The following is a 26,695-nucleotide window of genomic DNA, read 5'->3' as shown; positions in this document are numbered from 1 at the left end:
CTCTTCCTTCGGCTCCTGGAGGCCCACACGTTATACTAGTAGCTGAAAGCCTGAGCTGTCCCATCAGTGTGGCAGTCAGACAATCTGTGCAGTCTCCCTCATACAACCAATGGAATAGTTACATACAAATTAGCTGTAGAGTAAGGGCGGTAATTGGTTGAGTTATGTCTAATGTAACAATGGTCTAAGACTCTTGGCATAGAGAAGTGTCTCACTCTAGCTGTACACCACACTGGTATAATTTGTAAAGTCAAAATGGCTAAAAATCTTAAAAACTGGATGGTAACAGACCATGAAACCCAGTGATGACTGAACCTGGTGGTATTTTGAACAAAAAGAGCTCTCAACCTTGCTTGGAGCTGTTTCCATCGCCGACCCCTGACTCAGACAGTCTAGGCTTCAGATTGATACACGAGTGACAATTCTGGAATCTTATTATACAGATTATACCCTGGGATATGTATTCCAACCATACAACACAGCCCATAGAGAATGGGAGTATGAAATATCCAAACTACAGTTCCCATGAGGCAATGTGGCAGCATAGGTGAACACACAGCAATGTTGAATTGACCCAAAAAGAAACATTTACATTCGGTTTGACTCAATGAAATGTTTCGATTTGGGTTGAACTGAAACAAAATACTTTCATTTCAATTTTCCCAACAGACAATTTTTTCTTCCAAAAAAACCAAAGTTTTCCCCACAGAAAATTTTGATTTTTGCAGAAACTGCATTTTCCATTAAAAATTTTAAAACTGATGGAGAGCTCCTGACCAGCTCTAACACTAACACTCACAGCCATTCAAAAGTGCCATGAAAACAATTCAGTCTTACCATTATGATGGATGGTATTTTACTTGCTCATTTAAAAATATTATATATATATATATATATAGGCAAGCAGAATTTTGCCCAGCTCACTGCATGTGTGCGCACGTGTGCAAAGGTATTAAGACACTCTCCCCAAAATTTATTTCAACTATCTTCTCTGATGTATGGAATTGCCTCTTGGTTGAGCTTACCTGCAATGAGAACAAAATCTCTAGGCTTTCCTGAACCATTGAAGATTTACATGCTAACACGGGGTACTGAGAGCCATTGACCCAAACTGTAAACCCTGTATATAATGGAAACTACTTCAAGCCAGGGAGTGCAACAGCACTCCCAGTTCCAGCACCTATGTGCTATCATATTTGTTTGGTACACCAAACAATGCTGGGCCAAAAGCACAGCAATTAATTTATGATATTTACCTTTCCATTTGTTTCTGCACATGTCTACTTTCAGCCCAATCCTGCAAGGTGTGAGATGTCCTCTTTCCCCTTTATAGTCATGGGGAGTTGAGGGCACAGAGAACCTTGCAGGATCAGGTACTTAACTATAAATGTCTGTGCAAATACAGTTTTTTGAAAAAGAAAGAAAGAGGAACAGAAGACTCATAAGACACAGTGAAGCACAGGGCAGCTCAATCTAATACCCCATAGCCTGGCTTTCCCCAATCCTGGATACACACAGTACATTTCATTTTTGCAACTCTTTGGTTCAAATCTTTTTCAGATTAAAAGAATGGGTGAGGGAAAATGGGGCAGCAGACTATTTCCCCCCTTTTTTGAAGGTTACTTTGCACGCCTCTAACAGGAAGGCTGTTTTTAATTTAACACTGACATTTTGCAAGCTATTAATCTATTTCATGGATCAGGCCCTTCTGGTACACAAGGATTAGTCACAGTTTCAAAATCATATGAGAAGCAGTTACTTTATCAGACACATTTGCATTTAAGATTGCAAGCCATATTGATAGTTAGGAAAGAGACAACATGGTCTGTTCATTCTGACCCCATCACAGAGGCAGGTATCACATACACTACACTGCGCAATTTCCTGGGGGCAACATTTTTTATTACAAATTAGTGATAGCAGAGGGCTATCTTTTTGTTCCTATTCAAACCCTTCATCAGCACACTAGATCTCCCTGTCTGACTGCAGCTGCTTTGCTAGTGAACAGATTGTATGCAATGGCAAGCCCACTAAACGAGATTATAGGTATATGGTGGGCAAGGCCAATGGACAGGTCAATCTGAGAACAAGCTTCACATCACTATCTACACCCCTAATATCTTTCTCATACTCATTCCTAGTGAAAACACAGATGCAGCTGAAATGAGGTCTGATTCCTGGCTCCTGGCAACATGATGCCTGTTCAGTGACCTGGACTGTAAAACCCCCCGACACACATACACTCCACACTGAATAAACAGGAAGGATGATTTTTTGGTTAAGACATTGGACTGGGACTCAGGAGAGCTAAGATCTGCCCTTGGTTCTGCCATAGACTCTCTCAGTTCTACATCTCTAAATGGGGATAATAATCCTTTCCTATCTCACAAGGGTGTTGGGAAGATTAATACATTCATTTATGTCAGTGGTTCTCAAACTTTTGTACTGGTGATCCCTTTCACAGAGTAAGCCTCTGAATGCGACCCCCCTTATAAATTAAAAACACTTTTTTATATATTTAACCTATTATAAATGCTGGAGGCAAAGTGGGGTTTTGGGTGGAGGCTGACACCTTGCGAACCCCCATGTAATTACCTCGCAAACCCCTGAGGGGTCCCGACCCCCAGTTTGAGAACCCCTGGTTTATGAGGTGCCCAGATACTAAGTGATAAATGCCACAGGAAAACAGAGAGAAAATAAATTCTGATCTCTAATAAGGCATACAGATCCACAAACTATACCACATCTCTGCAAGGACCATTGCAGCATTTAACAAGCAGGAACAGGTGCTAGAAGGAGCACTGGGTACAGACATTAACCATACTTTAAGAATCACGTGTTATGAATTTGATGGCCTCAGCATAGCCACTAGTGGTCCCAAAATCCAATGAAATAGACAAACCCCACAGCAAGCTGCATGTTGGCTCTACCTGGGTGCATATGTGGCCCTCAGAACAGCACTGCCCAGATTAATATAGAGCACAATGGTAAACAAAACTCCCTATACCTTGTCCACCTGCAGGAGCAACTTGAAAGGCAATCTGGACCCCTCCCTGTCCTGTAGCAGAGGAGCTCCTATGCTTCGCCAGGTAACTGGGAGAATGCAGGAGCTCTGGGTTGGAAGTTGGCTTTGAGACTCCCTGCTACTCAGCACTAACAGGGCCCACAGATTGACACTGTGAACCAACTCAGCAGCATTAGTGGGATCTGCGAATCTACAAGAGATCTGGACAGAGCAGCACTAACAGGGCCTGTAAATCAGAACTGGATCTTGGTGTAAACAGATTCTAATTTAATCCAGATAATGACATTCAAAGAAGTGTTTTTAAAAGCTTGCTTTAAAGCAGGGAGTTAAATTCCAATAGCCGTGATAAATCGCTCTGCACCAATAATGCAAAGCCCAGCACTTTCTCACTCCCTCATACACATGCACATATTTTCTCTCTCATTCAACAAAGAGGGAAGAAACAATTCCCCACGTAACAGTCCACTTTTCATCAGCACCTTCTCCAGTCTGTCCCTTTGGTCCTGTTTGCAGCAGCAAATCCCCAAACCTAGTTACCTACATATCTCACAAGGGAGCCTGGGGAATTAGTGAATGTTTGTGCTGTATTTTGAAGCTGCATTGTGCTATGTAATTGTTAAGCATTTATTATTATTAGCATTTATATATTTACAGTATTTCCCTAACTCCAGAAAGAGATGGGGTTGAAATTCACTTTAGCATATGTGGGAATTGCACCCCTTTACACCACAGCTGAATTTGGTCCAAGAATTGTTAATCTACCTCCCTGGAGCAGGTGATGCTAAGAAATTTTCCAAACTTCAGCACATCTTTCACTACCCTCTTTGTTTCTTCCCTATCTCCCATTCATTAGCTAAGGACTTTGTGGCTTACGGCTATAGCACAATCTAGTAGGTCTACTGCAAGTCCCACTTTTCAAGGTGGGGGTTTTTTGGCTCATCCAGAGCTAACCATTAAAAAAAAAAAATACACATAAACTTGAGTCATTGAACATAGAGGCAGCAATGCAGGAATCAGTAGCTCAGATTGCTTGAGATTCCATCAGTGTGTTTAAGGTTACAATCTTCAGTTTGATTAAAAGCTTCTTCTCTGTCCCCCCATCCCATACCCTAAACCCCATCACATCTAAAGCCCCCATTCAGTGCTCCATTTCCTGCCCTAAGGCTCTTCCCCAGACCCTCAGGACCCTTCAAGCACCATCTGATCAGAGAGGCTGCAGGGGAAAACAAGCCATTTTGAATTTAAACGTTAAGGGAGAGAAACTTACTTTGCAGCATTTGCCTTGGTGTGGTATCCACAGATCTGCCTGTTTAAAGAGCATCTGGGCTGAATCCCTGTACCACTTGGAACCTTCAGCAGCAACTTCCAGTACTGCTGCCCTCAGAGAAAGAGAGGACGAGAGAACATGCACAGAGCCCAATGCTGCAGAGAAAGAGACAGGAGCAGCAGAGTGAAGCACCAATCTGCTGATTAATTCAGCCTGTTTCCAGTCACGCTGCAGATCCAGCAAGGAGGCGGGGTGGGTGGGGGAAGCGATGGGGGGGAAAAGAAGAAAGTTCATACAGGATCACACCAGATGTCTGTAAGAATGGCCCATTCATCAAATGGAGCCGACACAGCCAGATACCTTGTGTACGTGTGCATGTATGCAGATACGTCTGCATATGCAGTAAGGGAGGATACTGACTGATAAGGACATATGGAAAAGCTGATGGCAAACTAGACAGGACAAAATGCTAGCAAATACACTACAAGGAGGAAGCCAGCACAGTAGACTAGAGAGAGATGGAAAAGATCTATCAAGTTCTGTCTCCCCATTAAGGTGTCCATGGGAGACAGCAGCACACTGATGGCTTAACACCTTGGGGCTCAAGCTCAATTTTTTAAAGTTATTATTTAAATGATTCAAGGTGGTTACAGGCCTGATTTGCCAAGCTGAGTTGATGTTTCTCTCTCCCTCACTCTTGTTCCCAGCAGGGCTTCCCAGCAGCACTCAGGATGCAGAGAGTGGCAGGTGCCCCCTAAGCATCAAATATTCATAGAGTGCGCCTTGGGAGCTCAAACAGAAGGTGCAGTGCAGCTTATTAAATAGCAGCGCATTGTGCCGGAGGCTTGCCACTTACTGAGACCTGGTCATCGGCCACACAGGGGCACATGGAGAACATGAGATTAGTGGAGACAGAGCACATGCAAGAAGCCCAGGGTGGAGCTAGAAAAGGACTACAGGGAAATGGACAAATGGACCTTTGGGATGATAAGAAAGAGCCAATCCCACTGACTCACTCTAATCCTGTTATGCAGATGCTCCCCTCAATGGGGTGACTTAATCATTATACATTTGGGGCAGGGACTGTGACCCATAAGTATTTGTACAATTTCTACTTCATGGGGCCCTGATCCTAATTGAAAGAAAAATATTTAACAACTACTACCACTCAAGATAGGAAGGACCTTGAATCTGGGGTTAGGATGGGGCACCCACACATCACCAAACCAATGGCCCTGTTGACAGCTTGACAAGATCCTGAGAGTTGTACCTGTGTAAAATGGAGCAGATTGCAACCACCCACCTCTTGAATATACAGCAGCCACCTCTGAAGAGTAACAGTCTTACATGTAGTGTAGCTTGGCTACTCAGATAAAGCTGGAGCATTGCATGCTAGCATCAGCACTCTCCACTGGCCACAACCTCATGTTCTCGAGAAGGGTGACCACAGCCTGCACAGTAGAGCTCTGCTTCCTAACACACGATTGGCCAAATGTTCTGCCCTCTGTGTCAGTCACAGGCATCAGTACTGACTGAACCCTGGTTTGACTTCCTCCTTCTCCGAGCTCCAGATGCCTAAATCAGTACGTGGTCCACAGAGCACCCCAATGCCATTGGCACACTCTCATCATATAATAGATCACTGGAAAACTAATAACTCACTGATCATTAATACTGTTGCATGACGGATGTACGGTAAACCCAAAAAGGACTTAATAGATATGTGCTGCAAACGTGTTCTTAAAATGTATTTGGCAAGCCATGCCCAAGCCGGACATGTTCCAGACAAAGAAACGTGGTTCCATCTACTTGAATGCGAATGTGTCTCTGTTGTAAATTAGGCAAAGTGTGACCAAAGCACATTTACATGCCAGGTAAATAAAGCCATCGAGAGCAAGTAAGGAAAGATGACTACTTAATCTTGATGGGGGATGGAGACTGCACCCCCAGGAAGCCTTCCTGCCTCTTGAAGGCAGGGTCAATGAACTTTGGGAAGATATCACGGTGTCTACCCCCCAACAGGAGAGAGAAGCTATGTCTGGGCTTACTTTTCAAATGTTTACTGGACTCTAAAAAGAAAGGGGAGAGAACCATAGTTATCCATCAATGAGGGACTAAAATGGCCAGAGCTCCTGAAATCACAGAACGTTGGATCCTTCACTCAAGTGGGTGGGGGATTGAAGTCTCTGGGAACGGAGTATAGTAAGAAACCTGCTTAGGCAAAGATTGTAATTTGCTGAAATTAAGTTTTAGTTTTAGAAGAATATTTTTATTATTGTTTGCTTGTAACCCTTTCTATATTTATTCCTTATACTTGGTATCATTTAAACCTGTGACTTTTTGTTTAATAAACTTGTTTTACTTTTATTATAAAACAATTCAGTGCTTTGATTAAAATAGAGTGTTTGTCAAACCCAGGTTAAATTAATAAGTTGCTGGTTACTGTTTCTTCAAAGCAGCAGCAAATTTAGTAGCTTCTCTGAGTTTTCCAGGAGAGTGCTGGAACATTGCAGGGCAGACATATGGGATGAGGGCGGGGCAGTGTTGGGGTCTCCCTGCATAAAGTAACTGTGGTGGAAGCCAGGGTGTGACCTGCCTGGTTGTAGGCTGGCTGTTGGCATCAGAGCAGTGCCACAGCAGCATAGCATTTAAGGCAGGGATCTCAAACATGTGGCCCACGGGGTTATTTTCTGCGGCCCACCAGCTCCTGGCGCCCCCCCCCACAGCGTTTACCTAGAGTGGCTCCGACCCAGCGCGCACCAGGGGGAGGGCAGGCTCCCTGCCTGCCTGCTCTGCCCCCGCGCCGCTCCGGGAAGTGGCCAGAACCTGGGGAGGGGGGGGGGGAAAAAGGGGTGTGTGTGTTGCCCTGGCTGATCCTCCAGGTACCTCCCCAATAGCTCCCATTGGCCGCAGTTCCCCATTCCCGGCCAATGGGAGCTGTGGGGGGTGGTGCCTGGAAACAAGGGCAACATACAGACCGCTGTTCCCCCCCCTCCCCCAGGTTCCAGCCGCTTCCCGGAGCAGTGCAGGGGCAAGGCAGGCAGGCAGCCTGCCCTGCCCCTGGTGCATGCTGGGCCGGAGCCCACCCCCCAAACCCCTCCTGCAGCCGAACCCCCTGCCCTGAGCCCCCTGCTGCACCCCACACATCTCCCGCACTTCAACTCCCTGCCCTGAGCCCCCACCATACCTCACACCCCTCCTGCACCCCCTGGGGGCAGGGAGAGGGCAGAGTTGGGGTGGGGATTTCAGGGAAGAGGTTGCAATGGGGGCAGGGAAGGGTGGGAAGAGGCGGGGCAGGGTCAGGGCCTCATGGAAGGGGTGGAGTGGGGGCGGGGCCAGGGCACCAGGGGAGGGGGGTGTCAGTGATGCGGCCTTCGGGCCAGTGTACTAGTCTTTGTGACCCTCGTGGTCATTTGAGTTTGAGACCCCTGATTTAAGGCACCCAGGGTTGCACGGCAGACAGTCACACAACCCCTTGCTGGTCTGGGTTGAACCCCCAAAGTGTCATGAGCATCAGCAAAGTCCTCCATTTAAAATCATAAGTGCAGAGACCCTGGGTCCCACGTTAAGAACCAAATCTACAGGCAGAGACCCAGATGATCACATAGTATCACCAGTTCTAAGGGCTCTTCTCTCTACACTTGTACTGAGCCACATATTTGTATGCAACCTTATAAATATGTACGGCCAAAGTTGAAGGAAAGCTGAGAGTGCATCGAGTGTCATTGCAAGAGAGAGTGTGTGGAGGGGGTGCAAGAAGAGACACCCTGTATCTTTCTCCAGGGCATTTTGTTTCCTAGACGAACCATCTTAAACTGCTCAAAGGAATAAAGTGTCTTAAACAACACAATTCTCTCTTCCATCCTCTTTTCAGCACAGTTCCTAGCAAGTAAACAGCTAAACCCAGCTGCTTACTGTAACTGGAATGCCACAAAAGCAAGGAGTGGTCAGGTGATCAGGATTGGGAAATTCTCATAAACCCACCAAACTCACACCCAATACAAAATTTGGGAAGTGAGTTGCATTATGCTGCCTACAGGATTTCTTTAAACTCTACATGAAGACTTTTGGAGCCCTAAACCATTGCAGCTAGAACTGTCAGCGGAGTCTTCAGGAACAATACATACATGCTTAGTGTTGAGTCAGAACCTTAAAATGTCAGAGTCAGAAAAACTATTTTAACTTGCTTAGGTCTTAACTTTTTTCCAACTCTGCTTGGTTTCAGCCTGGCTCCGACATGCCAGTCTTCAGTAGCAAACCCAAGATAATAAATTAATTCTATCATTCTTGTTGAACCACATTTTCTAGAGATCACTATCCTATGGCATGCTACACAGGACAACCATCCATGATACACAAGCATCCCTCTTTCATTGGATCGACATCAAAGATGTTAGCAGTTGGCATCACAAGTTGTATCTGGTTGTGTATCTATCCTCGAAAGACAGACTGAATCTTCAAAGAAACAGAAGCTGCAATAAACAAATCTGAGGATAAACTAGGGGTTGGAGTAGAGGACAGGGAGTAAAGGCAGATTCAACTTGGGACACAAGAGAGAGAAGCCAGTAGAATAAAGATGGATTTGAGGAGAAGACAAGGTATTAGAGAAGCTGCAGAGAAGGGAAGGGAAGAGGTATAGCTGAGGATTCAAAGACAATAACCACTGGCCAGTACATAAGGGACATACGAGACAGGTGCTCAGACAGGAGCCATATAGGCTGCTTTGAGGAGAGAAAGTAGAAAGAGAGGGGGTATGGGACATACCACACGGGAAGGGGAATGATCTGGCTCAGGGGACAGGTAACTTTTACTTTCAAGTTCAAGTGTCCCCGTCCCCCCCCACAGCTCCCATTCGCCGGGAAGCCAGACTCGCTGCTGGCCGCTTCCGGGGCACAGCACGGTGTCTGAACAGGTAGGCACTAGCCTGCCTTAGCTGGGCAGCACCGCCGACGGGTCTTTTAATGTCCCAGTCAGCGGTGCTGACCAGAGCCCCTGGGTTGCTGAGCAAGGCGACCCAATGCCTTACATGCTGCAACCCAGTACTGAGTTTGAAACTTTGAAAAACACTGCACTAGAACCTCAGAGTTATGAACACCAGTTACACAAACTGACTGGTCAACCACACACCTGATTTGGAACCAGAATTACACAATCAGGAAGTAGGAGACACACCAAAAAAGGAAACACAGTACAGTACTATGTTAAATGTAAACTACTAAAAAAAAAAAAATGGAAAGTTTAAAAAAGATTTGGCAAGGTAAGGAAACTGTTTCTGTGCTTGTTTCATTTAAATTAAGATGGTTAAAAGCAGCATTTTTCTTCTGCACAGTAAATTTTCAAAGCTGTGTTAAGTTAATGTTCAATTGTAAAATTTTGAAAGAACCACAAGGTTTTTTTCAGAGTAAAGAACATTTTAGGGTTACGAAAAACCTCCATTCCCAAGGTGTTCTTAACTCTGAGGTTCTACTGTAGTACTTTTCCTCAGTAAATCTCAAAGTGCTTTACAAAGGAAGTCCGTATTATTATCCCATTTTACAGCTGAGGAAACTGAGGCACAAAAAAGTGCAGTGACTTCCCCAAGGTCACCTAGCAGGCCAGCAGTAGAGCCAGGAAGAGATCTCAGATCTCCTCAGTCCCAGTTTGTTGCTCTAACCAAGAGACCATATTACCAGCAACTTAACCTCATTACCATTGATCAGCTCTTCATAACCACTTGTGTAAAAATAAGTAGGCAGTCCCAGTCAGAGTCCTGACAGCACAAGAGTTTCTGAAACTGCCATCAAGTGTTCCATTTGTGATGTGAAGACGCCAAGGAACAGTGATGGAAACTGAACTCCCCTCTCCTCGCTAGAGCTAGTCCCTCCAGGTCAGGGTTGAGGCACATTGGCAGGGAAGAGTTTGCTCTTTGTGCTGGTACACACATTATAGATCTTGGAGGGTAAAATCTGGTACCTTTCACCAACATTAGCTTTCACCTTTAAAAGGCATAAAAAATTAACAAAAACTAAAAGTCAGGCAGAGAGGGGAGAGACAGACTGGGAAAACTGCACATTTGATTTAAGAGATTTTTGGTACCACTCCTGGGTTACTCTCTGCCTTGCTCTGCAGTGTCTCTTTCATTTTAATTGCTATTGAAAATATAAATAAGGGTGTTTTTTTTAAATCCCAGTTTCTATTACCAGTACTTTTAAAAGGGGGAAGAGAGGATTTTTAACAACTCAGAAGAACCACCTAGAGTTTCAGTGAAGCAAGGTCTCTTAATGCTGATGAAAATCTGTCAGTGGAGTGCACTCCAGCAATAGTAGAAGAAGCAGCAGCCATTCAAAAATAGGTTACACCACCATTTGCTCTGCTCATGGCCTGGCAATTTGATAAGCTTGTCCTACCTTGGGCAATGAACTATGTCACAGGCAGGAGAAAGAGAGGACAGGGCAGTATGGAGATTCGTGAGATGCAAAAGTTCACACCACACAAGATGGGGTATAGGATCAGCAGCTGAGGACAATACTCCCAAACACAAGTGACATCAACAAGAAAGGACAAGGTAAGTTACCATGCAGAAGATAGGGTCAGTCCTAGATTTTGGTTTCTTGTTCTCTAGGCCAGTAACAACAACTACGTAGCACAGACTTTCAGCCCTTGAAGGGAATCAATCAACAGAAACTCCTCAGATCAACCAAGGGTTTCACCAGAATCCTGTTCAGCTCTCATTGGACTAGCTGGATGCTGTCAGGGGTAGAAACCAAGAGCATGAAAGACCCTGGGGAGAAATTAGGAGTCCTTTGATCAATCCTGGCACTTTAGCAGCCACATAGAGCTCTTTCACAACTTTATGCTCCTTGGCTTGGTGTGGTGAAAGGAGCAGAACTATTTCCTGCAGTGACAGGTGTCCATTCTGGAGGCAGTAGCAGGGAAGGGCTTACATAAAAAACGGTTACCTACCTTTCGTAACTGTTGTTCTTTGAGATGTGTTGCTCATGACCATTCCAATTAGGTGTGCACATGCGGCGTGCGTGGCAGCTGGAAGGTTTGTCCCTAGCAGTACCCGTTAGGTCAGACTGGGCGCCCCCTTAGGTCGCTGTGACGTTCCCCTCTGGTATTATCTGGACCAGTGATCTGCTAGGTCACTACAATCCTTGACTCTGGGAGCCAGCCTGACCCTGCTCTGCTGTGAGAACCCCCACTCCTGGGTGGTTCACACACAGCCTCTGGCATGTAAGCTGCTCCACTTGTAAGGTAACTCCCTTCTCTTCTTGTGCCAATATATATTTATGCCTGTATCTGTAATTTTCACTCCATGGATCTGAAGAAGTGGGTTTTTTACCCACAAAAGCTTATGCCCAAATAAATCTATTAGTCTTTAAGGTGCCACCAGACTCCTCATTGTTTCAGTGCCCTTACAAACTTAGATGCCTCTCACCACATGCTGGCTTGTTGCTCTTCAGCCAGGCTCTCCCCTTTGATCAGTGCTTCAGTCGCTTGGTGTGGTGTCTGTAGATGTAGGTAGGAGAGAGAGAGAGAGCATGCCACCCTCCCACCCACCCCCAGTCAGAGTCAGGTGAGCATTACCTATTTACAGTTCCAAACTGACCAAGGAAAGGGGGTGACTCCCTTAAGAGAACAGATTCTTTTGTTGCTACCTAGGCCAGCTCCCTTTGTTCCTGTGAGGCTGGGCTGGGTTTGTCCCATACCTGCCCTGATGAGGTTTGAACTGCCTCTTTGCTCTTGGAGAGTTTTTGTCTGGGCTTATTTTAAGCCAGGGGTTCTCAAACTGGGGGTCGGGAACCCCTCAGAGGGTCATGAGATTATTATGTGGGGGGTCATGAGCGGTCAGTCTCCACCCCAAACCCCACTTTGCCTCCAGCATTTATAATGGTGTTAAATATATAAAAAAGTGTTTTTAATTTATAAGGGGGGGGCTCACACTTAAGAGGCTTGCTACATGAAGGGGGTCACCAGTACAAAAGTTTGAGAATCACTGTTTTAAGCAATGAAGATACATTTTCAGCCTCATAACTACATAGATGAAATTATTACCTATAACCTTACTATAACATTACTGTAACAATTACTAGAACATCACTTTAACAACCACGCTCTGTGCATCATGAGCCTTCCGAAGACACCAAACATGACAAACTTTGAATTGGATACCACACAATCATTTTATAAATATGAATATGAGGGTGTAGGGTGTTCCCCCGAGGTACAAAGTGTCACAATCGCGCCTTCATGGCACTGAATATAGGGCTCTGCCAACTTGCTGCCACTTCAGTTCCTTCTTGCCAGATTGCTCCGACAGAGGGGTAGGCAGGTGATATTGGAATGGACATGAGCAACACATCTCGAAGAACAACAGTTGAAAAAACAGTTACCTACCTTTTGTTTCTTCGAGTGATTGCTCATGTCAATTCCAATTAGGCGATTACCAAGCCTAAATTTTGGAGGGAGGGGTGGAGCTCAAAGGTTCACAGACTGAAGCACCGCCCTACCAAAGTCTGCATCATCTCTAGCCTGCTGTGTAATAGCATAATGTGAGGTAGAAGTATGTATAGACGACCAAGTTGCGGCTCTGCAGATCTCTTGCATTGGAACATGGATGCCTTGTGGAGTGTGCTGTCAGCGGAGGGGCCAGTACTTTCGCCAAATCGTAGCAAGCCCTGATACAGGATCTGATCCATGATGAAATCCTTTGGGAGGAGACTGGAAGCCCTTTCATTCTGTCTGCTACTGCGATAAACAGCTAAATGGACTTCCAGAACAGTTTCGTTTGCTCGCTATAGAACGCTAATGCCCGACAAATGTCCAACAAATGAAGTTTTTTCTCCCTGTTGCTTGAGTGCAGCTTAGGGTAGAAAACTGGGAGAAAGATATCCTAGTTAACATGAAACTGGGAGACAACCTTAGTGAGAAAACCCAGATGTGGCCTGAGCTGAACTTTGTCCTTATAAAACACTGTGTAAGGAGGCTCAGACGTTAGGGCCTTGAGCTCAGACACCCTCCTGGCTGACGTTATTAGTACCAGAAACGACACCTTATATGAGAGGTACAGCAGAGAACATGTCACCAGTGGTTCGAAAGGTGGCCCCATTAGTCGGGAAAGGACCAGATTATGGTCCCAGGCTGGGACTGGCTGTCGAACATGAGGGTACAGCCTGTCATGGCCTTTAAGGAAACGACTGACCATGTGGTTGGCAAAGACCGACCAGCTCTCCACACCTGGATGGAAGCCAGAAATGGGGTCAAGTGAACCTTGACTGATAACATGGAAAGCCCTTTCTGTTTCAGATGGCAAATCAAGAGCTATGAGCATTCCAGCTAACTGTCATAGGCGGTAAGTAGTAACTGAAGTGGAGGCAGGTCGGCAGGGCCCTTTATATTCAGCGCCATGAAGGTGCAACCCCAGAGGGCACCCGGACCGACCCGATGGGTACTGCTAGGGGAAAAACCTTCCGGCTGCCATGCACGCAGCGTGCGCACACCTGATTGGAATTGATATGAGCAATCACTTGAAAAACTACTGTGACCTATTATAAGGTTTGAATGACAAGAGACTCAAGTAAATCTCCTGAGTTCCAATCATCAAATAGCCGTGGCACTATGAAGAATGTCACTTGTGTCAAAGCAAGATATCGACATTCTGAAGCGCAGCGTGTTCATTTGCACAGACAGCAGCACCCAAAGTGGGCTTCTAGAGCTCAGCTGTTCCATAGCAGTGCTAGTGTTGAAGCCTGAGAGTAGTCTGAAAGGCTGTGGCATAACTGCACATAATTGCTTCTTGTCTTAAACTGATCAATACCAGAGCAGTCCAGAGTGCCATTAACAACAGAACAAATGGATGATTACTTTAATTGTAACATTACCTCCACAGTCTTAGCAATCTAAACTGAAAGCAACACAGTTCAACAAGGTCCTCATGCAAAATATATTGGGGAGGTCACAGGTGCAGGCAGGGGCAAGCCCAGCTTCTCGTGGTCTTATATAAAGTAACACCACAACACCAGCTAAGAAAAGGTACGCCAATCTCAAGCCAAATAGTGATGGATGCTTCCCACTTCCTGTGCCACTTGTGTCTATGTTAATGTTCTAGAGCAGTGGTTCTCAAACTTTTCCGTTCATGGACCACTTGAAAATTGCAGAGGGTCTCAGCGGACCACTTAATGATCTTTCCAAATGTTGTTTGTACCGTTAGCTAACTATTGTAAAGTGCTTTGGATAAAAGTGCTTTTTAAAAAAAACTTAATAAATTTTTTTTTGTTCTACAAATAAAAGCACACAACTAATATTTTAATATCAGTGGTCTTACCTTTCTAATGCGGTGGATGTGCTCTCTCCCCCATGCTGCGGCAGCCCCCGAGCTGGGCCTGGGAAGGAAGGGGGTCTCTCCCTCTTCGCGGCATCTCCTAAGCTGGGGCGGGGGGGGGTGTCTCCCCCACCACAGCAGCGAGGCTGGGAAGGAGGGTTGTCTCTCCCCAGCAGCAGCCCTGGAGCTAGGGAAAGTCACCTCTTTCTCTGGCCGCTGCAGCCCTGCACGTCCCAAATTCTCTCCACCCCTCTTCTCACCCCACTGCCCCCTCCCACCTACTCCCTATTCCCCCCAAGGCCACCACCTGACCTTACATGTGCATCTTCTCCAGGGTCCGGGCACCTAATTAGTGGAGCCATGCCTGTGCGGCTCCACTAATTAGGTGGGTGGCCTTTCGTTCTCTCATGTGCAGTGGCCCAGGCGCGCACCTTAGAGGGAACTATCCGAGGACCACCTGAATGGAGCTCGCGGAGCACAGTTTGAGAACCTCTGTTGTAGAGAAAGTCTGTCTCTCAAACTATTATCTAACAGGTAATCTGCACTAGTAAGCAAAAGCCAGCCAGTGTTCTGGAAAGACTGCAGAACATGCTCAGCAAGGGGAAGGGTTGCCTGGAGAGTAAAATGGAGGTAGTTAATGTGATCTGGAAATGAAAAGGCTACAATGACTGGGGAGGGAGGCAAGTGAGAGGAAGGAGCAAAGAGGGTAAAGTCATAAGAATTTTCTCTCTCCATTGCTGGTCTAGAGTACGCAGGATCTTCTCCAGCTTTGGTCTCAAACACAATCTCTCACCCAGACCAGGCCCCAGAATAGGGCATGTACCTGTTCACTCTCTCAAGTGACAAACACATTTGATACTCAGGTGGCTACTGAAACTCATGCATAGAAAAAGTGGCCAATCAAGTAGTGTCTGCTGCTCTCTCTTTCTTCTTAGCATCATCATCTTGGAGGCAGCAGTGCATATAAGGCCAATAATCTTCCAAGAACCACTGCAAATATCCCTTTAAAGCTCCCAGCTGCATGTACCCACCACGGAGGCCTCTCTCTCCCCTCTTTCTTTAGGATTGGAAACGTACTAGGTAACAAGAGGCTGGTTACACACAAAACACACACACATATTAGTCAATCTGACATTTACAAGGGCAGACGTAGAAATAATATTGCCCAGCTAGCCCTGGAGAAAGGCAGAACTGTCCAAACAGCACATGTACAGGGCAAGTCTAACTGAGCAGCAGGAAAATGTTACTCAGTTAAATGGAAAACTTCTCTACACAGCCTCAGGTCCGCTTTATAAAAACGTTTGCAGGGATTTAAGCATTCACAAAAGACATCATGATAAGTACTCGGGTGACTGAAGACCACAATTTATCCTCAGAATAGGACAGGTATAGCATAAGTAGCAGCACACGCTTCCCCTACACAGTCCCACTAGCATGCTTAACCCTAGTCTTGAGAGGACTATTTCTAGAGTTGAGAAGGGAGTTCAATCCCATTCCCATTCAATGGCCCATTCCACCCTACACTTTTCTAAAGAGTCCCAAGCAAGGGTGCCCACTGAGATAGGAGTCCAATGCAGACTGTAAAAAGTTACAAAAGGATCTCACAAAAATTGGGTGAGTGGGCAACAAAATGGCAAAAGAAATTAAACGTTGATCAATGCAAAGTAATGCACGTTGGAAAACATAATCCCAACTGTACATGCAAAATGATGGTGTCTAAATTAGCTGTTACCACTTAAATATCTTGGAATTATCATGGATAGTTTTCTGAAAACATCTGCTCAGTGTGCAGCAGCAGACAAAATGCTAACAGAATGTTAGGAACCATTAGGAAAGAGATAGATAATAAGACAGAAAATATCATAATGCCACAATATAAATCCATGGTACACCCACATTTTGAATACTGAGTGCAGTTCTGGTCTCCCCATCTCAAAAAAGATATATTAGAATTGGAAAAAGTACAGAGAAGGGCAACAAAAGTGATTAGGCATATGGAACAATTTCTGTATGAGGAAAGGTTGATAAGACTGGGACAGTTCAGTTTAGAAAAAGAGACTACTAAGGGGAGATATGATAGAGGTCTATAAAATCATGAATGGTGTGGAGAAAGTGAATAAAGAAATGTTATTTACCCCTTCATAAACACAAGAACTAAAGGTCACCCGAAGAAATTAATAGGCATTAGCCTTAAAACAAACAAAAGGAAGCACTTCTTCAGACAATGGACAGTAAACCTGTGGAACTCACTGCCAGGGGATGTTGTGAAGGCCAAAAGTATGACTAGGTTCAAAAAAGAATTAGATAAGTTCTTGGAGGATGGGTCCATCAATGGCTATTAGCCAAGATGGTCAAGGACACGTTCCCATGCTCTGGATGTACATAAAACTTCTGACTGCTGGCAGCTAGGACTGTTCTGTTCACTCCCTCTGAAGCATCTGTCACTGGCACTGTTGGAAAACAGGACATGGACTAGATGGACCATTGGTCTGACCCAGTAAGGCCATTCTTATGTTCCTCTGCCCACTACAAACCAGACTGAGATAATCAACTCATTTCACACAATCATTCAGTCTGTCAGTGGTAGTAACTTTTGGCCCCTGCTAAATCTGAGCTGTGTGCAAACCGATGACCTAGAAGCAAAAAGCTCTGCATCTCACTGCCTGGTTTCTCACACTGGTAGTCTCCCAAAACAACACCCATTAAACTCAGAATGCAACCCATGAGCTGACAAAGAGATGAGAACATCATTTCCTTGATAGTCCTCTTCTCAACAGGTCTACTAACTCCACAGAAAATCATTAGCCCTACTCATATTGCATGCCAACCACGTAGGACGGAAAATATGAGGCTGCTGGTATAAACTGCATATCCTCCTGGTATCTCTGGGTTATCCAGTGGTGGACCTTAGTTATCAGGGACAAGCAAACATGTTCCCTTGACTATGCAAGAGAAAGATCTTCCAGCTTTAGCAACAACTACGGATTACTCCACATACTAATGCAAAACATGCAGACCGAAGTCACAGAGAAGCAAACCAACTAGGACTTTAGAATCAATATGTGTAAGATGTGATCTCCTTTCTGGGGAACCTACCTGACACTGCTCCTTCAGGTCCATGGCTGCACGATTCTGTAAGCATGCCCAACACAATGTAACTACCCCTCGGGGGGAGAGCCTCTCCTAGGTGTGTATGACCCTTGGTTACACTGTTATCGTAACACCATCTGTGGAAACAAAAAGGGCAAGAGTCAGATTTTCCTCCACACTCTCTTTAAGGCAAGTGTACAGTGAAGCTGACAGACTTCAAATGAAAGGAAAGGGGTGTATGTGAGAGAAACCGGGAGTAGAAGGTGGTTCTAAATTGTGCCCCATTAGTTTGCAGTCCCCCGCCCCAAGTGGGCTTTATCAGTTTAACTTTCAAAAAAGCTGTCGGCACTAGATGAATTAAAGTCCCTGCAGAGCAAAATAAACTAAATGCACCAGCCTTGACATATATCCTGGAACACATCCAGGAGAACTGCCAAACTCTGCCCTTAGCAAGAAGCTAGATTCCACCAGGTGCTGCGAAGACAGCAGGCTGAAATGCCAGCCAGCAGACGTGTGATCGGACCAGGCTGTCACCAGCGGCCATTTGTCTTGCTATTTTTATCTAACCGGGGCTCTGTCCAGCTAATCTCTAATGGAGCCTGCAGTAATGAGTCTTCCATTTGCTGAAACACCACATCAGATCCCCATTGACAAGGCTATGCTCTAGGGCTAAACTCAAATCTGGCCCATCATTAGACAGGCCAGAAGGCCTAAAGAATGGCTCCAGATCACCAGGGAATAGACTAGCAAATTTTATTTTAGCAAAACTGGGATTAACAGAGCTACAGCAGGAGACAGCTCTGGAACTCACTTTCCCCCTTGCTCTGACATAGCCTGAATTGGTTGACCTTCAGGGCACACAGCAAGACTCATCTGTTATTTTGGACTTTGCAGGGAGGGGACTAGTTGAAGGAATTTGGTAGTTCATTTCAGGGTATTATATTTAGGAGGGGATCATCTTAAATATTAAACGAGTTGAGATAGTAAAAGGGGCTATATGATGAAGTGGCCTTGGGCAGCAGAGTCGTTTGGAGGTAAGGGTTAATGACTCTTGTATTTTTAATAGTTACACAGAGTCTTAGAGCTTGGACAGATGCGTCTAACAAACAGGAGGCACACAGTTCAGCAAACTGACCCATACCAGATCTGTATTTACTAAACTGAAACAAAACCCTGTGATGTGGGACTAGGCTGGATGTGGTCACCAGACTTTCCACCTTACCCTAGTCTGTAATTTTGCCCATTTTTCACAGCAGATGGATTCTGCAGATCCCAACTGGTTGTCTCCCAGCCCCCTGCAATCTTTGTGCATGGCACTGTTCTCTATGACAGCAGTGTAACTAGATTCATTTGAGCACAAAAGGAACCCTCAGCTCCCTTAGAAAGCAATGTTTCCCCTGTGACTATGACCATGCACATGTATATGTTATTAGGTGAAAGGCAGACACCAACAAGTCAACTTCATGTACCTTCTCTACGTATACGCTACTCCTGCTGGAATTCTATGTCACTGCACATGCGCAGAATTCATGTCCTCCGCAGATTTCTTTTATTCCCTTCAGAAAAATGACTTCTGACAGAGAAGCAAAAGAAAGCCGCAAGAGTGGTTTGGGCAGCTGGTGGAGATGTAAATCACCGCCAGGGGTAGAGGGGGGGCTGAGCAGTCGTGCATGTGAAAGACACACTCTGTCCCTCTTGCTCACTACTGCGGCACGTTCAGCATGGAGGGGCAGGGCTTTGGGGTGTTTCTGAAGAGACAGGCGTGGGGCAGGCTGTCCCCTCAGGCAGAGCAGAATGTAGCAGCCTGCCTGCTTAGTGAATTGTTCCCATTGTTCTTAGTGAATTCCCGCAGGAGTATAAAACAGGTGTAAAAATTTTAAGTCTCCTTTACGGTGCCAGAGTGGTGTAAACGAGTCTTATTGTAAAGGACAGTATGGCCTTATAAGTGTGTATGGTGTTTTAGTGATTAGAAGTGGTCTAAATTTTTGGACTGAAAAAATGTCCTATTAAAATGTGCTCCATGAACTGTTTCCTACTGACCTTTTAGGAAATGGTCAGTAGCCAGTATAAATTGCGAGTTTGAGTCCCCAGCCCTCACTTGCTCTTCAATTGCCTATGATGTAACACTGAGCATATGGCTGCATATATTTGTTGACCAATAACGAAGTAACGGGTCATTATTAGCTACATTATTATTAGACAGAGGGGATCTGATGGATTTCCTCCAATGCTCCCCATGCCCATTCTCCATTCATTGTATGGTAGTTTAAATAAATTACTAAAATAATTGAAACCAGCATTATTGCGTTACTTTGATTAAAAAAATGCAGAATTTTAAAATATTGTGCACAGAATTTTTAATTTTTTGGCACAGAATTCCCCCAGGAGTAATATGCGCCTCATACATCATTTGAAAATGTTATGTCTACTTTAAGACAAGGTATGATGTGAAGCTGTCAAGTGGTGCAATTACCACAGAAACGGAGATAAAACAATGACACCACATTAAAATGACCATTTTGAAATATTTCCATTTGTTTCTGTTTAATGACTATATTATTTCAAAACATAAAATTGGATTTCTTTGTGACCTCAAAGCATAACAACAATCTAAAGGTAAAACAAAAATAATAATAAATTTGTACAGGTATCACTGAAATGTAATAGAGATGGTGACATTTCTAGTCATTATCATCATCATCATCATCTTGTTCATCATGCTGAGAGTGCATGGGTTATCATAATCTTCATTGCCTTAGCACATACACAGTCCTATGCACGGAAGTCTGTTGACTACAACCACAGTTGATTGTGCAGTGACCCCTACAGGTACAGGCACAAAGAAGATCCTACAGAAGCTCAGATGCCCTGGGGCCCTTGAAGATACAGGAAGTAGTACATGGTGGCGCTGGAACAATTTTTATAGTGGGGTTTCTGAGAGCCATTGAACCAAACTGTAAACCCTGTATATAACAGAATCCACTTCAAGCCAGGGGGTGCAGCAGCCCCCTTCCTCCAGCACTCTTAGTTCTAGCACCTATGGTAGTTCATCCACATTTTTCCATCCATGTTGCAATGGCGATCCAACATCTGGTTTGTCTGTGTGTGAAGACATCCAAATAGTTGTTTGCCATGGTGCTCTTCTGACATATTCTTCAAAACTGTCCTTATATGGTCAGCGTTTGACCAGCGACTTGTCCTTTTTGTTGGCTAGATTGAGGCACAAGCAATTCAGGTCTCTGTGGGTTTCCTTTTCTTTCTCACTCTGGTCATACAGCAGTATTACAGACTTCCTTCTTGCAAAAAATTGCAGCTTGTGTCACTCTTCCCCCAACAGGCAAGATCTCTGAAGCGGTAAGCTCCCTTTGTTTTGATGACATTAAACACAAACTCCCCCCGCCCCCAAATAGCAAACAGGGATGACATAGAGTTACACCCTGTTAATTAGTGTACAGCAGAAAGTATGTTGCAGAAGTCAGGTCTGAGGTGTGTAACAAATTGTGTGCACAGGTATGAAATGACACGTCTGTTGTGCTAGTAATGGTGCATATTTCAATCAACACATTATCATTTTTGGAAAGCAGTGAACAAGAACCAAAACTTCAAGTGACCTAATTACTATGGTTCCTTTGACATCAAGAGACTCAAAAGCCATATTGGCACATACAATATGCAGAAGCAACCTTGTGTCCACTTATTCTTCAGTACTGTACAAGTCTTGGGCTTCTTCAACACCTTTACTGGTGATGGACTTTGTTACTTCACCTTGCAAAAAGCCTACAGCAAGGAGGAGAGTGTGGGTGTGCTCCTACACTCTCAGGTACATTTTGAACCATATATTCACAGAGAAATTGTACACGTGACTGCTTGCTGGATGCCATGTTGAGAAACTTTTACCATGGAGGCACAGAGCACCCACCAATCAACTGGTATTTCTTGCATCCAATCTTAGATCCTGTCCGGCGCGGTCTTTCTGCAGTTTTCACAGAGTTACTGTTGTCATATCTGTTAAAGACTTTGACTACAAATTAACTTTGTCAAACCTTTTGGATCTGCCTTAAGGACTCAGCAGGACTCAATCAAATGTGTGGAATTTGTCTCCAGCCATCATTTGTACGACAGCCATGGCATTTCTGATGTACACTGTGATTTCTTTCTTGCATGCTCTCAGCTCGTGGATTCTTTCATCTTGAGCTTCCAGCTGATGCCCTAATACAGCTTTGTCTATTCTTCTCATTGTTCCATCACCATGAAAGAGGGACATAGGCACAGGTCCTACAGGATGACTAAGAACAGTTGTCATTGAAACATCATTTCTGCATCTTGCTAAGGACAGGGCTCTACAGAAAACAATTTCTGGACTGAGAGCTGCTGTGATCGTCCCTCCCCGACAGACAAATTTGGTCTTCTTGGCCATGTCAGCAAATGATCATGTCAGATTTCTTGACTGGTCTGAAGAAGCTACGTGTCCCATTAGAATTAAGAGAATCTCTCATCTCTCTCCAGTTGTTCTTCACCAACATCTGCTATTTTGAGTAGACTTTTGTACATCTGATGTTACATACAATCCAGAGAACATTGTTAAGCACCTCTGGATGGTGATTCAGGGTCAAATGAGTGTGTCATATTGTTGATCATATGGTTGGTAAAATCTGTAACATGCTCTTCATCCCTCTTCAGTGCAGAGGCAAGGACTTGTCTGTGGACTTTATTGTCACTACTTCTTGTTAGACAACGTCTCTCTCTCATAGTTTTTGTATATTCATAATACGAAGCTGTGTATTGTCATCTCTAACACTAATAATGACCTTTACATAAAAAAAAGTGTCACTAAATTAAAAATCTAGTTCCTAGAATATTTCAAAAGCTAGTACTGCATGTGTAGACAATTACAAATTAAAATCTTCTACCAGGAAGACTAGAGGTACACCGTATGTACAAAAGCTTACAAATGAAGAAGCATTATGTTAGGAATTCATGTACATTTATATCTACCCACTGCAGTATAAACTATGGGCATGCAAACTACTGCTATTAGTGCACAATGTTCAGTGAGAGACTAATCTGGTCAGCAAATTTCAGCTGAAAATATAGAAAACTATTATAACCACTTGTGCGATATTTTGCCAATTAATACGCAATGTGAAAACATTTCCTGTTAATATATTACAAAATGTTAATATACAGCATTTTTGCTTAGTCATTTCTAAAAAAAACTTGCCCATGCAAAACCAATAAAAATATTTTAGTACATTGTCATTTGGTAGCTTTGACCAATAAACACCACAATAAGGTGTTGAAATTAACTTAAACAGTAAAAACTAAAAGAAAAGGAGGACTTGTGGCACCTTAGAGACTAACCAATTTATTTGAGCATAAGCTTTCGTGAGCTACAGCTCACTTCATCGGATGCAACAGTCATAGTCGTATGGCAGTGTGTTTCTGGAACTGTGCAAAAAATGACACTTTCATTTTGTTTCACCTCACCTACAGGCTTACAGCACTACTTGACAGCTCCACATGATACCTCATCTAAATGTACATAAAATAAGCTTTCAAATGATACATGATGTGGGTTGTCTAGGGTGAGTACCTTAAACTCCAAAAACATGGCCCTTTTTGGAGAACTGCCACACACCTAAGCGTCACATATATGCATTTCCGTTCATTCAGACATCCGCATTTGAGGTTACACATGCTCAGTTAATTTACTAGGGATGAATTGTTCAGAGTACGTAGGACAAGAAACCATCATCTGTAGTTACTTTTGCTGTCTCTATTTTCTGGCTGGCACATCATCAGAAGTAGCTAGCAGTCTGGACTCAGCATCATTCCCATACTGTTTCTTTGCCTGTGAGGGTCTCAAAACAAAAAATGGGCTACCAACTATGTCAGGCGAATTAACAAGTGCAATGAAAAGATCACAAAATGTTTCTGGAGTGTAGCAGACAAAGAGGGGCTGGGACTGGGAAGGAGGCACATATACCTTAGTATGCCCCTATAGAGCAAAATAGTGCCTTGGTATCTTGCCCTTAACTCAGGGATCACTTCAACACAAGGCAAAGGGAGAGAGGATGGACTTTTAAAATGAAGGAAAATGGCAATTCAGAGCAGGGTTTGAGAAAGCTCCAGGATTCTTCTTCCTATTAGCCCATATAGGAGACTCATGGCCTTGACTAGCAAGGACACACTCAGATACCTGGAGGCCAAAGCCACAAAAGCAGAAAGTGAAGAAAACATTCTGAATGTTCTCTGTGCTGATCCAGTGTAGCCCAGATCGTTAGCAGCGGTGGCTCGGCTCTGCTCTGCTCCCCCTTCCAGTACCATTTCAATGGAAGGAGGTCATGAAGGGAGACAGCTGTGCAGGAGACAGCCTTGCTCAGCACTGTAGTGACATTCTGTTTCAGGCAGCAAACTGAAATGTGATCTTGAAGGCAAAACATGCCACTTGTCAAAGTTCAAAACACATTGTTCAGCATGTGTAAGAGTGTCACTCTAAGATCAGTGCAAGCATCTATAATGCCAGGGAGGGGGACTCTCAGCAGTGAAGTTAGACATACACTAGATTGGTTGGAAAGAGTGGATACTCTTTACCTACATAAATCTAAATGGCTACCAAAAAACAATGAACAACAATTCTGATTGATATCTCCATAGCTATCTAGTTATCCCATAAAGGGAGACCTAGACACACAGGGTTTTCCCAAAGTCTGAATGGAACTGATGTGAAACTCATCATCAATTCAATTTTTCTCTCCTGCAACTTAAGGTGACAAAAATGGTTAGGTCCTAAACCAGAAGTGGGCAAACTACCGCCCGGGGGCTGCATCCAGCCCTCCAGACATTTTAATTCGACCCTCAAGCTCCCGCCGGGAAGCAGGGTCTGGGGCTTGCTCCGCTCCAGCCAGGGAGCAGGGTCGGGGTCTTGCCCCACTCCGCACAGCTCCTGGAAGCAGCAGCACTTCCCCACTTCAGCTCCTATGCGTAGGGGCAGCCAGGGGGCTCCGCATGCTGTCCCCCCCCCAAGCGCCACCCCCGCAGCTCCCACTGGCCGGGAATCACAGCCAATGGGAGCTGCAGGGGCAGCACCTGTAGACAGGGTAGCGTGCAGAGCCACCTGGCTGCGCCTCCACGTAGGAGCCGGAGAGGGGACATGCCGCTGTTTCTGGGAGCTGCTTGAGGTAAGCACCGCCCAGAGCCTGTCCCCCTACCCCCCTTCCCCAGCCCTGATCCCCTCCTGCCCTCCGAACCCCTTAGTCCCAGCCCAGAGCACCCTCCTACACCCCAAACCCCTCATCCCCAACCCTAACCCCAGAGCCCACACCCCCAGCTGGAGCCCTCATGCCCTCCTGTACCCCAACCCCAATTCCGTGAGCATTCATGGCCCACCATATGTTTTCCATACCCAGATGTGGTCCTCGGGCCAAAAAGTTTGCCCACCCCCATCCTAAACACTTCAAAAGTGAAGCAATGAACCCACATCCTTCTTGTGCCACTCTGGATACACACAGCAAGCAGATCTTTTCACAGCAGAACCACACTTTAAGGAGTTTGTTTACTAAGAACCAAAAGTTTTGAACATAGCTAACGGTAGATAAGCTATGATATTTATATGACAAGGACAACTGAAACTACAGACAAAGTCTGCCTTCTCTGGCGAGATCAGTACTGGAGTCATAGTACTTAAGTCATCTAAAATATAATTTGCCTGCACATAAAGCCCTTGTTTTTCAAATACATATTCTATTATCAAACAATCCCCAATTTGTTTGCAACATTTATGTAGTATCCAGTAAAAACAATTTGCATAGTGCGGGGGGAGGATCATGAGATACAAATAGTAAATATGGCTTCATAGAATTAGGGGTTCACACACTTTGTAGCTTCTGTAGGCCAAACTCATTGCACATACCAGGAGTTCCTTGCATTTCTCCATTTCTTCCACAGGCTCCCTGTGTGCCATTCTCCCATCATCTTCTATTTCAGGGACTCCCTGCAACTCCCCCCCGAGCCCTTCCAGCACATGCCAGTAGTTCTGTGGCCCAGGCCCTCAAAAGTATTTAGGTTTATAACTTCCATTGATTTCAGTGGAAGTTACGTGCCTAAATACTTTTGAGGATCTGGGCCTGGGTCCCCCCACCATTCCCTCTCTGGCACATGCTAGGGGCTCTGTGTCTCCCTCTCCCTCCCCACCACCCCGGTGACAGGTCTGGAAGAGGTTAACTTGCAGTGAGAGATTCAGTTAGCTCCTCCCCAGATGCACTTGTACTGGCTATTAGGCATGGGTGCAGGATTTAGAAAGGGAGGAAGAAGGGGAGAAAAGTAGATAGGCTTCTTCAGTGCGTGAGCTGGAAGCCTCAGCTGACACAAGGGCCTGATGAGCTGTAGTCTGCTTGAGACCTGGAGTAAGGGAAGGAGTACACCAGCCCCTAGATTGTGGGACTGTCTAAGGCACAGAAACCTGTGGTTACACAGGAGAACAGTCTAGAGCAGCAGAGGCACACCTGCAATGAGGTGGCTGCCAGCTTGGTCCAGCTGGGCTGATGTTTGTTTTTTTTTTATACACTTCTGTTGGACTCTGGCAATGGATTCTGTGGCCCTGAAAAGGGCTGGACTCTGTAAAGTGGTCTTGCTGGAGGGCGGGTCACTCCTATAGCCAGAATAGGCCAAAGGACTTTGTGGGAAACTGAGGCAGTGTTGATGCACCAATACACCTGGACAAAAGGGACCATACTGGAGTGACAACTTTGCTACATTCTCCCTCCCCTCCATACCAGTGTCCCTCATCTAGAGTCTCTGTATGCACCCCCATTCCCTGTTCCCATACCAGGGTCCCTTACTTCCTTCCATGCGAGGGCCTCTGTACTCCCATTCCCATATTCCCCCCAGGGACGCTGTATGCCACCACTCTCCTCTTCCTGATACCAGGGCCCACCAGGCCAGGGGCTCTGTGTGCTACCCATTCCCCCATGCCAGGAACTCTGTGTGCCCCCCCCATTTTCCCCTTACC

The 26,695-nt window shown here is 45.1% G+C and overlaps 1 protein-coding gene across 5 annotated transcripts in view; it reads right to left on the bottom strand.

Moving 5' to 3' along the window:
• Positions 1-26,695, bottom strand: part of TMEM94 (transmembrane protein 94) — a 96,193-nt gene that overhangs the window by 56,910 nt on the left and 12,588 nt on the right. For 3 of the 5 annotated variants that reach the window (XM_074970584.1, XM_074970587.1, XM_074970586.1), the window contains one exon: positions 17,692-17,822. In XM_074970584.1, the coding sequence (XP_074826685.1) occupies positions 17,692-17,715 (24 nt within the window). In that variant the 5' untranslated portion in view covers positions 17,716-17,822. Of the gene's footprint in view, positions 1-4,292; positions 4,492-17,691; positions 17,823-26,695 lie in introns of those variants that run through there. The other 2 variants (XM_074970583.1, XM_074970588.1) reach the window with 2 other exon arrangements.

This window comes from Natator depressus, chromosome 14 (genome assembly GCF_965152275.1).
Source record: "Natator depressus isolate rNatDep1 chromosome 14, rNatDep2.hap1, whole genome shotgun sequence".
In the NCBI taxonomy this organism is placed as follows: domain Eukaryota; kingdom Metazoa; phylum Chordata; order Testudines; family Cheloniidae; genus Natator; species Natator depressus.
This window is presented reverse-complemented; position numbering and strand designations above follow the sequence as displayed.